The following is a 14,438-nucleotide window of genomic DNA, read 5'->3' as shown; positions in this document are numbered from 1 at the left end:
TCTCAAGCCATGGCATATCAACCTTGGGATGAAATTTGGCATTAATATGGGAGGGGTTCCCTGAAATTTCCTGTATCAACATAATGTATACATGGGAATTGTTCCATTAGAGCATCAAAGCCTCCTCTAGAAATGGTCTTTTGTTTGAGGGCACAGTCTGATTGAACTTTTGAATGGGATCCTAAGGAAGAATGTAGGTCTGTCTCTAAACACAGACCTTTAGGAACTGAGTTTTATTTCTAATCCAAGTTCACATGGCACTAAAGTTGATAAGGTGGCTGGTTAGTGGAGTTTACACAGACGTACGTAATCGTTTCTGCATACCAGGCTCTGATGGATCATTGAGCCAAATAACGAGTCCTGATAATTTCTCTATCACTGGAAGATCTTCCAGAATTCAGCCTTTGATAAACAAAGTGATGTAGAGTATTACCTTTTTTAATGTCAATGCTAGAAACGTGAAATCAACACAGGGCAGGCAGAGCTTGTGGTTGCCAACGTGGCACCGTCAGCAGGATAAAATCATTAAAATGGTGATTTCTTTTTCTGCTTCTCTTGCTTTCTGCCAGTTCCACTTTCAGTGACAGAGGAAAAGAAACTACTTTGCATCTATTATTAGAAATGCCTGCTTTATAGTCTAAGCATATGCAGGAGCTGAAAGTGTGTGTGTGTGTGTGTGTGTAAATTATTCAGAAAGTCTCTCTTTAATACTGGCTGCGTTCACATTCTCTTTCATGTTTAAATATGACGTCTCTTTGTATCTGAGAACCTTTGCTGATCGCTGCATGAAGAGAGAGCATGCATCTTCTGTAAAATTCTGTTATGGTTCAAACTAAGGTGAAGTAGGTATAAGTGGGTTTTCACCTAAAATAAATCGAATTGTTTGCAGGTGGGGTCTTTATTAATGCTGGAACGATGCTATTGGCGTGTCTTTATGCAACTGTGCATTTTTTTGGCTCCTATCAAAATTTTATCATAATAATGTTGGCTTTGGAGTCTGTATGTGAATTGAATTGCTTTGTCATTGTGGAGAAAAAAAGCCAGTTTATATATCATGCCCTTTGGGTTTAGTTCTGTTTTCTTAGCACGAAGCTCGACATGAATATCCTGTGAAACAAATAGGGGTTGGCTTTTCATTTTTTGGTGGCTTTGGGGGATATTTTTCTATACTTACTTATAAAAAATGTGCTATAATAAAAGCTGTCCATGTAGTACAGGGTCCAGGTCTCCCTGAGCAAAGGGACCACACTCTTTTATTAGTATTTTTATTAAATAAGGTAAACAGAAGAGCTTTTTCATACCAAATTTGATTTAAAGAAATCAAACCTGAGTTGCTTTTGCAGCCATTGTGTTCAGACTATTGATTTGCATACGGTTCCTCAAGACTTGTGATGTTTAAAGGACTGATTCATCCAGATGAAAGGCTGATAGGCATCCCTTGTGAAACCTTACCTGCTGATGAAAAGCTATCATTTTCCAACGTTGGCATATAATTTTCTTTGAATAGTAAGGAGGCTGGATTTAGTCTGTATCTTTTTTCGGTTTTTATGACTCCTTTATTGGGTTGTACAAGGAGGCACACGCCAAAGTTAAACAAAGAAGCAGCTGCAAAATAATCCACTTTGATTTCAGATTTTAGGTTCGTTTTGAGAGCCACTTTCATTCATGCATCTTCTGTCATGCTTTTTTGAGATGTGAAATTTTTGAAATTTCCCTGAGTATTTTGCTGGTTTAGATATTTCTAACTCCCAACTAGCCACCAGATCTGACTTGCTGGTCACTGTCCATATGCCATTCCTTAGTTAGTATGATATTTTGCAATTAATAACTTACAGTTTTGAGGAGTGCATTGGCCAAATTAAAAAAATTAAAAAAAACCAAACAAACAAAACCAACCCAAAATGTTTTGCAGCATGTGACTTCTTTTTTAGGATTTCTCCCTCCCTCCTAGCCTATGAGCTTTCCAGATACAGGTATAACTGTTCTCCCTGAGGCTTGGTCATGCAGCTAAAGTAAGGCAAAACATCTGTATGCCTAGTTTGTTAGTTAGGTAAACCCATTCCTTCCTCAGCAGATTGAACTGTGGTGCTCTCTGACTCTTGTGGATCATTTTCTGCAGGTTATGAAAACCTACCACATGTACAACGCTGACAGCATTAGTGCTCAGAGCAAACTGAAGGAGGCAGAGAAGCAGGAAGAAAAGCAGATTGGGAAGTCGGTGAAACAAGAGGACAAGCAGACGCCACGCTCCCCTGACTCAACTTCCAATGTCAAGTTTGAAGAAAAACATGTTCGACGAAGCTCTGTCAAAAAAATAGAGAAAATGAAGGAGAAGGTACTTGCATAGCATTGCTGCTTGTGTAGGGTGCTCAAGGAGGGCGCCTGTGCAGTAGTTCAGCACAGGAGTTCCCTCCTCTGTGACATTCAAATGCAAGTCTCAGTTTTTGTACAAGTTTTAAACATTCAGATTTAGGAAAGGCAAAAGCTAGCACCAGTTTCTTGTAGGACAATCAGATGTGCATTTTGTGTTCTCCCAGGTTATACAGGCATGGCACAGAAAGCTAAAACGAGGTGAGGGTATGAAAGTAACAGCTGCCACCTTGGAAGTAATGGTTAATGCATTTTTTTCTTGTACAGAATACAAGATTTTTGTTTAGCATTTCATGCCACCTTAAGATCTGACCGGTGCTACAGGGAGATGTTCAGTCCCGAACCGACTTCATAGGCAGGACCAGTTGCCTTAGCAATAGGTCGGTCAGTTAAGTAGTTCAGCGATAAGATTCAAGCCGATAGAAGACAAAGAGTTATTTTTGGATTGATTGAGGCTCTGAAAGGACCAAGTTTAGGCCTAATGTCTGCTGGAAGAGCTGGAGTGCCTGTGGCAGCACTCAGACTACCTATGGGCTTCTACCAGCCGCTCTGGTAGTGCTGGGGCTGGGCCATAACCTCATAAACCCACCTTGTTCCTTCATTCTTTCCATAATCTTCCCCAACCCGCAGTCTGTTTTCAGAGAAGACTTTCAAGCAAAGCTGTCTGGTATAGTAGTTCTTAAAAACATATAAATAATTAATCTAAATTCTGAGTTTTGATAAAACTGGAATCCAAATGAACAAAAACTGTGTGAGCAGGGTAAGGTTTGTTCCGTGTACTGTGGTGTTACTAAGAATGCTGCTACTCCTGCTGCACCTCTTTTTAAAATATATTCTGTTTTTTTTGTTTATCTTTTAGCGCCAAGCGAAGTACACAGAAAATAGACTGAAGGCTATAAAGGCAAGAAACGAGTATCTGCTAGCTCTGGAAGCCACCAATGCGTCTGTATTCAAGTATTACATTCATGACCTGTCTGATCTCATTGATGTAAGTGCTGCTGCTTGGGTGCCCGCAGTGAATATCACTGCCATTACCCCTCCCACGTGCCTCTCCTTCAACATCTTATATACCTGGTGACCTCTGTACAGCTGTGGAGTGATGCTCTTGGGTGGGCAGCTCAGGGAGTTACAACAGGCGTGATAATCAGTCATTAAGCTGTTAGTTAACTACCCTCCTCCACCTGCAGAGCTGGAGTACCAAAGGCACTGAACACGGGGTGTCTGGGTCACTGAGTGTTGCTTGATCTTACTCTGCTTGCCAAGCACAGCCCGCTGCTGTATTAGAAACACTCAACTGCAAAGCCTGAAGGGGACTTTCTTTGTAGGAGGGGAGAGTAATGAACAGAAGTGTCTCTAGACACAGGCAATGAAGAGCACTCAGATCGCTATTAATTAGTCAGCTATTATAATACCTAACAGTATATCTAATGCATTTATTCAGCTGATCATAAAATCACGTGAAGTGCACTTCTGCTAGGGATTTGTTTAAACCTGTCCTTTGGAGGTCAGGATTGTCAGTGCTAGATGGTTTTGAAAAAATACTGTTATTCCAAAATGTCATGTTTTACAAAGCTGCTGTCCCTAAGAGGCATGTTTCGTTTATATGTGCTGCCTATTCAGGAGACCTTTTTTGGTTAGTATTTGCTCAACTTGAATCGTGCCACCTTGTTTTTTTTAACAAATGATAACTTTGTGTGTATTTTTATATTGAAACGTACAAGATAAGGATTCATTTCACTGGCATCAGCGTAATTCAATTGTCTTAACTTTTTCTTTTAAAATCCTATAAGTTCTCCCCAAATACTGCAAATGTGCTTGGTTCAGTTGTCTGCTGAGAGACTGTTCTTTGGACATTTTCATGAGTCACCTGTAGTAAAGAATCCATTTGGATTTCATAAACCCATAACAATTTTTAAGCACAGACCTGAGATCTTTTAAGTAGTGCATTGACAAGTGCAGGTTGCCCAGCTTTGAAGGAAGTGCTCCTCTCACTAGATACTCTCAGCGTCTCTGGGGCATGGTAGGCAGTGGTGCAAGACAAGAAGCCAAGCTTCTGCCCCACATGGGTTTGTCACTGTTCCTAGAGAGGAGCCATCATCATGGCTCTGGGTGAGTCCATGCCCATCTTAACCCCCTTGTGTTCCTTGAAGCTTTCAATTTAACACTACACTGCAAATTGTCATAATCTTTAAAAGAAAAGTATTAGCTGCTTTGCTTTCAGAAGGCATGGAAAAAATGTGGGGCTTGCATGGGAGCACAGGACATGGAATTCAGTTATCTCATTGTTAAGATGCAGGGAATATAGATTTACTAGTGCCTTTGATCTGAAGGATCAAAAATTAACAATTACAACCAGTGATGGTTGTCTGAAGCATCTGACTTAAATAAAAATGCAATTTTTAAGCCAGGTCCTAATTCTTTTCTTTGATCTAATAATTTGATGATATTGAATTTTGAAATATAATATAAAAGCAGTCTTCAAAGTTACTTAAAAGTAGATTGTGTTAGGCTGAATGGTATTAAACTTGTCATATTTATACAACACATTGTGTTCCCCCTCCAGTGTACATGGAGGGGTAACAACGAGTTAATTCTTCATTGTGAGTTAAGAGCAATAAATTGTTCCTGACATAGCCCAGTAGTTTTGAATTTCCTGACTTTGGGGACTGAGGCAGCTCTTTGATGCTAATGAAATATTACAGTAATGGGGAAGTTTGTATTAAGTCATATTTATGAAAGGGTCACTAGGACAGAATTTAAAAAAAGTAAAACTGCGTGTTTGAGTCCTAAAGCTTACTCTGCTCTTCTAGGAATAGGTGTACTATTGCTGTTTACTCCAGAATCTCATACTTTCCCTTCCAAATGTGAATTGCATTTTAAAACAGAGGGCTCCTTCTCCTTAAATATTCTATTTGGGGCATGTTTGAAAACTGCTAACTGGCAAAGGGTTAATCAGCTGTCATGTTGGGAAGTGAGTTTGAATGAGTTATCATTAAATTCTTATAAAAATTTGATTTCCTTGGAGAATGATTCCATCAAACATTTATATAACCCAGAAGAGGGATGGCAAGACTGATACATTTATAATGGTACACCGGACTTTTAGAAATGTTAGAGTGGGGGAGTGGGCTGAAAAATGTTTTCTGTCGCTGGCTTCAATAACATAAAGCTAAAAAATGTTCCTGTCTTAACGTAGTCCTGCTGCGCAGCGAGGCGGGGTGTAAAATACTAAGTCCCATGTGACTTCCCAGTCCCACCAGTGAACTCCCTGTGTGCAGCAGATCAGCTTTGCTTGGGGACGTGGATGTGCTGGAGGAGGGCGAGCGCGGGGGGGACAGCCCATCGCCCTGGGTGGGTGTGCAGCCGTCTGGCCCGCAGTAGGAGGGGAAAAGGAGCGACTGCTCCTCTTATATCTGAGCTGATCCTAATCCTGCCTGGACTGTTGGCCCAGCTGGGACTGGCTTTGCCCAAATTCCCGCAGAGGCTGGCACTGTGTGCCTGCAGAAGAGCAGTAGCTGTGAGCGGCTGTCGATCCAAGACTGCCTCCACACGTGCACATTCTCAATCAGCATCTTTTGTTTTGGGGTTTTTTGAGGTTTTTTTTGGCTGGTTTTTGTTCTTTCTGATTGAATGTAATGTCCTTTAATTCTCTGCCTCCAGCCTAACCAGCAAGTGCAGCTCTTTTTACAGGGCTCCACACCTGCCACAGCTTGTTGGCACAGGAGCCAGGCAGCCACCAGCACTCGGTGACAGAAATTCTGTGAAAGCAGGGAACGGTCCAGTAGTCGCTCGCTCTTCTCTCTCCCTCCACCCCTCTTCCCTCCTCCCCTTTTATTTTTTCCTTTTGCGTTTGCACACAATGACAGTGATGAGACCCAAATGATGGGTGAAGAGGAGATTTCATGTGAATTTTGCTTACAGAGCAGCACAGCAATCAAGCAGATGGTCTCTTTCTCTTTGGATATTCTCCTAGTGTATGTAATCTTCCTTGTAATTCCAAGAAGGTGGGCTCCTTTCTCGCTCACTTTATTAGATGTCTGAAAAATTCAGGCTGTTTCTGATCAGCTAATGAAAAGCGCCTTTCTCCCTTCTGAAACATTTAAGACTTGGCTGAGCAGCCGTGCTGGAGATGAAGCTGCTTGATTGTCTTCCAGTGACATCATCCTAGTGTCAGTAATAGCCAGGAAATTCTTGACCACAACCACTTTCTGCTTGAAAGTTTTTGCTCTTCTGTTTCACCCCAGCAATGAAGTCATCCCAACCGATCGCCGCTTGCTTTTTGGATGACTCTGTTCCTTGTGCCTGTGATGTACAGGTCGTGTTCTTGTTTCCTGAATTAAGCAGTTTTCTGTGTCTTGGGTGGAATTATAGATGCAGAGTAACTGTTGCAGATGATCCGAATCCTGTGTCTTGTTTCTCCACATAGTACTTTAGTGCCTTGTTTTCCTCTTACTTTGAATAATTTTATTTAATGATTTTGGAGTGTGGGAATCAGTGCCCCTAAAATAAGGTTAGAATTTAAAGAAATACACTGCCATATTATTGAACTTACCCTCTTCTAGGGTACTTTTTTTTAACAGCATGGAATAAAGTCTCCATGAGAACTCCACAAACTGTTATAACAGTTTAAGCTGTACTTGTCTTAATGACTAATTGTAACACGGTGTTGAAATTTGTATTGGAGTGTAGGTTGAGAGTTCTGGTTAGGGCCAACTCTGAGGTTCCCCAGTCAAGATGCCTCTGCAATCAAGGAGAGATGCAGGACCGCTCTGGTACTCAGAAGATGATAAAATGTCCATGATTTGTTATCCATTTATATAACTTCTGGCTTCAGAAACATTCTAATTTCCATTCCAGAATTTCTTCACTTATTCATATAGAATTGTGTGTGTTTTTCCAGCAGTGTTGTGACCTGGGATACCATGCTAGCCTCAACAGAGCTCTCAGGACATTCTTGTCTGCTGAGCTAAACCTGGAGCAGTCAAAGCATGAGGGTCTGGATGCCATTGAAAACGCTGTTGAGAACCTGGATGCCAACAGTGATAAGCAGCGCCTGATGGAGATGTACAACAATGTCTTCTGTCCGCCCATGAAGTTCGAGTTTCAGCCGCACATGGGTGATATGGTCAGTTTATGTTCCTCCTCCGTAAACACTTGTGGCTCCCCCTGTTTACTTCCCTCCTCTTTGATAGATAGACCCGCTGAAAGGCCACCTGTTTGGCTCTATTTTTGGGAGGTGGAGGAGAGCCTTGGAAAAGGGAGCTGATAGAAAGATTAAGCAGACGTTTATGGCATGGATGGCTGAATACGACTGACTCTTAATTTTTGACTATCAAAGCTCCTGAAGATGAAAATGCTTAATTAGGTATAATCCTAAATGTAGATAGGAAACGCTGTTTTGACCTCTCGTTCAACCCACGAGTTAACCCCTGCACCCTGAGACAGTCTCTGAAGTTAGAAATTTGAAGGGGCAACAAGATAAGAAACTTAAATGCTGGTTTTTGAGGCATTGGAGTGTGTAATCTTAGAGCACAAATGGTTTATAGTGGTGCTTTATGCATCTTCATTGTGAGATGAGGCAGTCAGAGGACTTTCATTTTTGGCAATGAAAATCTCTCTCTTTATAGGTTTATCAAGATGTGGTTACTCATCTGGGAACTGTTTAAAGTCGCACAAGCTGAAACCAGTTCACAAATCTAAACGGGAACACATGTGCAATGTAATAATTTAGGTCAATTGGTTGGATTTCTAGATTATCCTCCTGAACACTGAGGAAAAACTGTAAGGATGGTCTCTTGCAGCCAGCCTCTTCTTACAGTCGCTGGTTAAGGCTCCTCTTTTTCTCTTCCCTCTTAAGTGAAGCCCTCAGACTGCGGATGACCTGTCTCGGTGTTGCTGTGCTTTGGCAGTGTCCTGTAAGATCGTGGGAAGAAAAAGAATTACCTGCAGACTGTCATTCAGTTAGCAGCTCACATTCGCTGAATCATTTATCTTGGTTCTTTTCAAGGCTGAATAAATGCAGGCTGATGGTCTTGTTGCAAAGGTCCTGCACGTACCGGCTTGGATATATGGTGGTGTATGTGCATGTGTGTGATAAAACTCCAGTTCCAATTTCTGTCTTGAAAAAACAGCCTTATGCAATGAGGTCAGCGTTCTCCTTTTTGGAAACAAAGCAACAATAAAATAAAAGTAAAAGGAAAAGCTGCCTCACGCTGTGAAACAGGACTTCAAAACACCTGATGAGGTTACATTGCTGAAAGTAGCTGAGTTTTTCTTGTTCTTTTCTGATGTTCATGTTCTCTCTCTTGCTCATTTTTCCATACAGTCAGGAAGGGAACTGCAATGTGGTAGGACACAGACCTTTCCCACTGGTTGAAATCCAGGGTTAGAGTTTTAAAATGAAGCATTTTGGAGGATGTTTGCTTATAATAATTGAATGAAGTAATTGCCATGTTCTTGATTATGTATTTTTTTCCCCCTAGCCCTCTAAAAGCGGTGCTGTTTCTCTTCCAGGAGTCGCAGCTATGTGCCCAACAACCAGTCCAGAGCGAGTTAGTGCAGAGGTGCCAGCAGTTACAGTCTAGACTATCGACGCTTAAGATTGAAAATGAAGAGGTGAGCTAATCAACCAAAAATCAACAACCCTCTTACCACTTCCAGTGGGGAGTGGGGGGGCTAATTAAGGAATAATCTAGTTGCTGTGGTCCTCTTTTATGAAGACTTGTGGTAAAATTCAAGAATAAGGCAGCTGAGGCCAAGTGCATGATCTTGCATGGAAGCTGGGTGCGTGGAAAGGATCCTTTAAAATACCTGCACGTATCTCTCTTCCCATCCTTAAGTCGATAGGGCTGGCTGTGTTGCAAAAGTTGTATTTGGATAGCTAAGAGAAAAAGAGGAATTTAATGTTTTGAAGTGAGGACAGTGAATTTGCATAACTTAAGGTAAGAGCTAATTTTTGTTTGTTTGGTCATCTAAGATGAGAAGACCAGATCAAGGGCATTTGTTTGGGAACAGGTCAAAATACCTAATCTGCACCTCTGTGTTCAAGAGTTTTTAATCCTCCTTGGGCAAAATTTGCAACTCCTTTATGTCCAGTTGATTCTAGCCGTCAGTAAAAAGTCCTTTTTTTAATACCTAACATTTGATGCCCAGTAGATGTAGTTACAGAAGACGGTTGTAAGATCTTTGTTGCAGCACTCTTTGCTTTGAGGTTAAATTTCCTTACATCTCCTCATCCCAGCCTGTGAGATTACAACTGCTTTCCTACTCCTGGCAGGTTCCGTGTGCTGCCAGCCCTTTGTTTATGTGGACTGTGCTGCTAATGAGCAAAACTTGCACCTTAGCTGTGGCACAGTGAAACCAGTAATATCTGTTTATTAGTAAAATGCTCCAGGGTACTTACTACCTCTGTTTTTTACTTGCAACATACTGTCTTCATTTTTTAAGTACTCTCATTCTTGCTGGACAGGTTAAGAAGACCATGGAAGCTACACTCCAGACAATCCAGGATATAGTCACGATAGAGGACTTTGATGTCTCTGACTGCTTTCAGTACAGCAACTCCATGGAGTCTGTGAAATCCACCGTCTCGGAAACGTTCATGAGCAAACCGAGCATCGCCAAGAGGAGGGCCAACCAGCAGGAGACAGAGCAGTTCTACTTCACAGTAAGGAGTTAATTTTCAGTATGAGCACGGATAACATATTTAGAATTACACTCACAAGAGAGTGCAAAATGAGGCTATCATCTTACAGAGACGCTTCTGTAATTGATTTTGGACAAGCAGAGTAAGCATATTGAGTTTTAAAAACGGGTGCTTTGAATTCTTTACAAATATATTGGGATACTTTTGTTGATGCAAACTTAGTCTGTGGATAAATGGTGTAAAATTTGATTTCTGCTGCATCTAAAAAGGAATTGTCTGAGAAAGAGCTTAATAGCTTGTAAATATCAATTTTCAAAAATAATACAAACTAGAAGAATGTCTGGCTCTTTCACTTTTTGTTATTATCATCTTACAATTTCAGCTCACATAAGCTTTTAATTGAGTCAGTGCATTTTTACAAGATGCTAAGAGCTTTTTATATTGAATTTCATACCAGACTGTATGTTTTTTCCTAAATTAGATTTATGTTAAGCTGTTGGATTTGTTTCCATTTTAAAAATATTTTAAAATAGCAGCTGAAAATCATACCTCTTATCCTGGTTACTTTGTCATTCCTTTGGGCATCTTTTGCTGTCCCTAATGCCCTTCACATTGCTCTCCCAAGAATGGTGTTGCTTATTAAAAGTCTGAAGTTTCTGTGCAGATTATACTAGCTGACAGGATGGTTTCTGTCAGGCCTTACAAAAACTGGAAAGCCTTTGTGGAAGGTGGAACTGGCTACTGAGAAAAGTGGGTGGAGAAGGGGATTCAATTAAGAAGGGATTGACCACCCTGCCCAGGGGTATGAAACTAGAAAAATGATTTTTTAAATCGAACTCTAAGCGTTCCCTCTCTAGAGAGGGACTATTGTAAGTTCAAACAGGAGACCGAACCCAGGACTTTATTTGGATGTCGTATTTTTCCGTTTCATCGTGTCAGTATCCCGCTGCAGAGCGGCGAGGTCCCAGCAGGACCGCGGAGCCGGCTCAGTGAGCAGAGGTGCAGCCTGTCCTGCCCTGCAACGTGGGTAAAACAACTATCAGCAGAATGAAGCTGTTCTCTGAGGCCCTCTTTAACCAGCCTAATTGGATGTGTGATTGATCTGCTATTGACCAGGCTTATAAATATCCTTTAGAAGGATATCAAGCTTTGACTCTGTAAGGAGCAGTTTTTCAGTGTATGAGAGGATGCTCAGATGGGTGTTAAGGAGCTGGAGGGCAGAGCTGTGTAGCGATGTGGGCGAGGCATTCTTTGTGTAGGGGAAAAAACAAAGTGTGGTGTGGAATAGAGATTTAAATCCCCTCGTCCCTTACGATGTGCTAAATGCTGGGGGATATGAACGGAAAGCAAAATACTAATTTGAAAGAATAATCTGTATTACTATGTAAGTCAAGTTGGAAATTCCACGTTGTGCATTGCTAGCTAGGCAGAGCTCTGAGGTAAATATAGTGATGCCACCATGGGAATTTAATGGAAGGAGTAGTGACTGTAGTATCTCTGCGCTGGTATAAGCTGTATTTCCACTAGAGGCGTATCATTGCACACTGGTGCCGAGACGGCTCTGTTGTTAGGGCTTTGAAGGGAGATTTGTATTCAGAACAGAAGCTTAAAGTTCCCTGTGTCAGTGAAAAGCGTCGGGGTGATGATTGGCTTAGCACTGGGCTAATGCAGGTGGCTGAAGCAAGGAGCAGCAGCGGCTTCAGGGAGCCAAAATCCAGGGATGTGTCCTGGGTCCTGAGCCAGCAAACGCGAGCGAGCGTGAGGGTGAAATCCTATTGCTGGTGGTAATAGAGCTGGCACCCTGCCCTGCCCGGGAAGTGACAAGGGGAATGGGGGATTTGGTTCTTTTTACTTCTAAAACAGGATAATTTTAGTTCTTACTCGAAATGTCATTTTTTCCTCTAGAAAGATTAAAACCCAGCACGATGCTCATTCTGTGAAGCGCTTTAAAAATTGATGTAAATTTGTTATTCCCAAACCCTTAAGACATGGCTGAGTGTTATGTAAAGTTCCCCTGCTAATCACTCCTGCCGAAATGTCGTGCTGGCTGTGACAATGTGCCGCTGTTCCCACGTTCAGTCGCGAGCGGGGATCTGATTCACCCGCTCCCTCAATCGAGGGCCTTGTTTGAAGTCGTTCTTGGGGGACAGAGGGAGGGAGGAAAACTGCTGAGCTTTCCAGATCGGAGACAGTTAAGGATGTGGGACAGTGACAGAAACTGCTTATCTTTATCGCCTCAAAGGCATAAAATCCCCTTTCCCACAAGGCAGGAAGATTCGATCTAGTTTGCATTTCACTTCATTACGTGTGTGGTTCGCACTGGAAAAATACTGCAATGAGTTTGGGCTTGGAGAGGGTGTCAAAGTTGCATGGTTTTGAGGAGATGGTAGGTGCAAAATGCTCACCGTCTCTGGCTAGCAACAGATCCTCATCTCTTATTTTTTACAATGCAGAAATAACATGTCTTGAGGATGTTTCTACTGCTTTGTGTCTGATTGTACTTACTCTGACTCCAGCTGTGCTCTGCCAGGAATGAAATCCTAAGGAGTTCTCTTTTTCTTGACTGCTTTTATTAAGCCAGAAATCGAATGCTTACAGGGTCTTTGTAATTCATTGAAAAAAGCCTGAAGCCTGATTTTGAAATTACTTATTTTTTCATAAGTGTCCCGGTAACAGGCAGGGTACAGAATGTTAGGCATGAGGAAATAGAAAGAACGCATGAAATACTGCACTGGGTAGGAACGTGGTCTTTTTCTCCTCTAACACCACCCCTGGTACCCGTCGGCGGGCAGGCGATGTGCTTAATGGGACCGCTGCAAACACCTCAAAGCCAGAGCAGCTGCAGGTGCCAGCAGCGTGCCCCTGCCCTGCGCGGGGAGCCCATCTGCAGCCGCCCGTAGGCTGAGCTTAAGTTTTTATATCTGCTTCAAAGAGAAGCTTAAATCTCTTCCAAATCAAGTTGATTTGCTGAGCTTTAAGCTTCTGTTTGAGCTATTTGGGGCTGAGCCTTCCTAGCCCTTCTGTCTCTTCGCCTGATTGTGACTTTGAGATGGGGAGATCAGCACGTCCCAGATCCAGGTTTATCCTCGAACCCCCACTTCAAATTCTCTGGTTATTTTTCTTCTGTCAAAATCTGATGCAAAATTTTAGCTGATTGAGCAAAATACATAGTTGAGGCTTGGCAAACAGATTCTACAGGGAGATTCCAAAAAATATGGTTAATTTTTTTTTTTGCCACAGTGATCACGCGTCCTATTTTCTTCTAAAACAGCAAAAAAAAAAAGTTGAAGTATTAGTTTAGGAGGCAGGAAGTGCTGAGAGTCTCCAAAGGGACTTAATTCTTGTGAAATTTTTCTTCCAGTGTTGTCAACCAAAGGGACATAAAAGACAGATTCCTGGCAGTTAATTAAAGCCCCAGCTCAGCCATTTCTGTCGTGTCAGTACATGCTGCTGCTGGGGAGCCCGTAATGGAAACTTCGTTAGCTCCTGGGCAGTTCCCCCCACCCTCAGTAGTGTCACAGCATATGTATATATTGCTCAGGGTCCAGGCACTCTCTTAGCTGAAGTACCATTTTTTTTACCTTAAGGATTTGCAGTCTAATTTGGCAGAAAGTGGATAGGAAGTAGATAGAATTGGGGAAAGCTGAAGACAAGAGCTGGAACATTTCATTATTAAATGACAATCCTTTCTTTGTGTTCATTTTGCCAGCTGAATTTGTAAAATATATTTCTAAAGAATGGCCTGTGATATTTGAAGAGTTACATGCTATTTATATATTTTTAGGTGTAAACATGTCCTGATTATAACGTGGACAGCTATCGTACAGCCGAGTATTTTACGCGCTGCAGCACGGCGAAGATAAATAATGCCAAAATTAGAGATGAAAGAGCTGGAACAAACCAGCACTTGCAGAGCTGTGAAAAATCAGAAAGAAGTGGGGAAAATGACTGCAGGATTGTATAATATTTCAAATCTGAACTTAAATAATACCTTTATTTGTTTTGTCCCGTGCCCCCCCTGCAACCCTGTGTATCATGCGGCGTGGAGGCAGACACACTATTTGACAAGTAAAGTGGGGTGAGAGAGGTTAAGTGAGAGAATAAGCACAGTAGCAGCCTTTTAGTTTGTTACAACAGATTGCTCATTCAGTTGCCTGTGACGCGCGAGGGAAGCGCATTTCCATTTCACCCCGTCTGGAGAGGAGCTGCATGACAGCTTGTCAGATGTCTTAAAAGATGCCAAACATTCAGCTGATTCCACAGTGAAACAATAGAAATTGCGCCGCAGATACGTGTGGACTGAGCTTCAGATTTGCCTGGATGTGTAAACCAGGAGGACTTAGTTCATCCTTTGCACCATAAATTTCAGTGTAGTTCTGTACTTCGGCATTATGTTCAGAATCCAGTCACCTAAAGATGCAGT

General features: G+C 42.0%; 1 protein-coding gene across 3 annotated transcripts in view; it reads left to right on the top strand.

Annotated features, from left to right (window-relative positions):
- SRGAP2 (SLIT-ROBO Rho GTPase activating protein 2) overlaps positions 1 to 14,438 on the top strand; it is a 97,801-nt gene that overhangs the window by 53,535 nt on the left and 29,828 nt on the right. For 2 of the 3 annotated variants that reach the window (XM_068419093.1, XM_068419095.1), the window contains exons 6-10: positions 2,120 to 2,335; positions 3,230 to 3,358; positions 7,271 to 7,495; positions 8,884 to 8,985; positions 9,839 to 10,036. In XM_068419093.1, the coding sequence (XP_068275194.1) occupies positions 2,120 to 2,335; positions 3,230 to 3,358; positions 7,271 to 7,495; positions 8,884 to 8,985; positions 9,839 to 10,036 (870 nt within the window). The remainder of the gene's footprint in view (positions 1 to 2,119; positions 2,336 to 3,229; positions 3,359 to 7,270; positions 7,496 to 8,883; positions 8,986 to 9,838; positions 10,037 to 14,438) is intronic. The other variant, XM_068419094.1, reaches the window with a different exon arrangement.

This window comes from Nyctibius grandis, chromosome 27 (assembly GCF_013368605.1).
Source record: "Nyctibius grandis isolate bNycGra1 chromosome 27, bNycGra1.pri, whole genome shotgun sequence".
NCBI lineage: Eukaryota > Metazoa > Chordata > Aves > Nyctibiiformes > Nyctibiidae > Nyctibius > Nyctibius grandis.
Note: the sequence above shows the minus strand (reverse complement) of the source record. Positions and strands in the feature narration are given on the sequence as shown.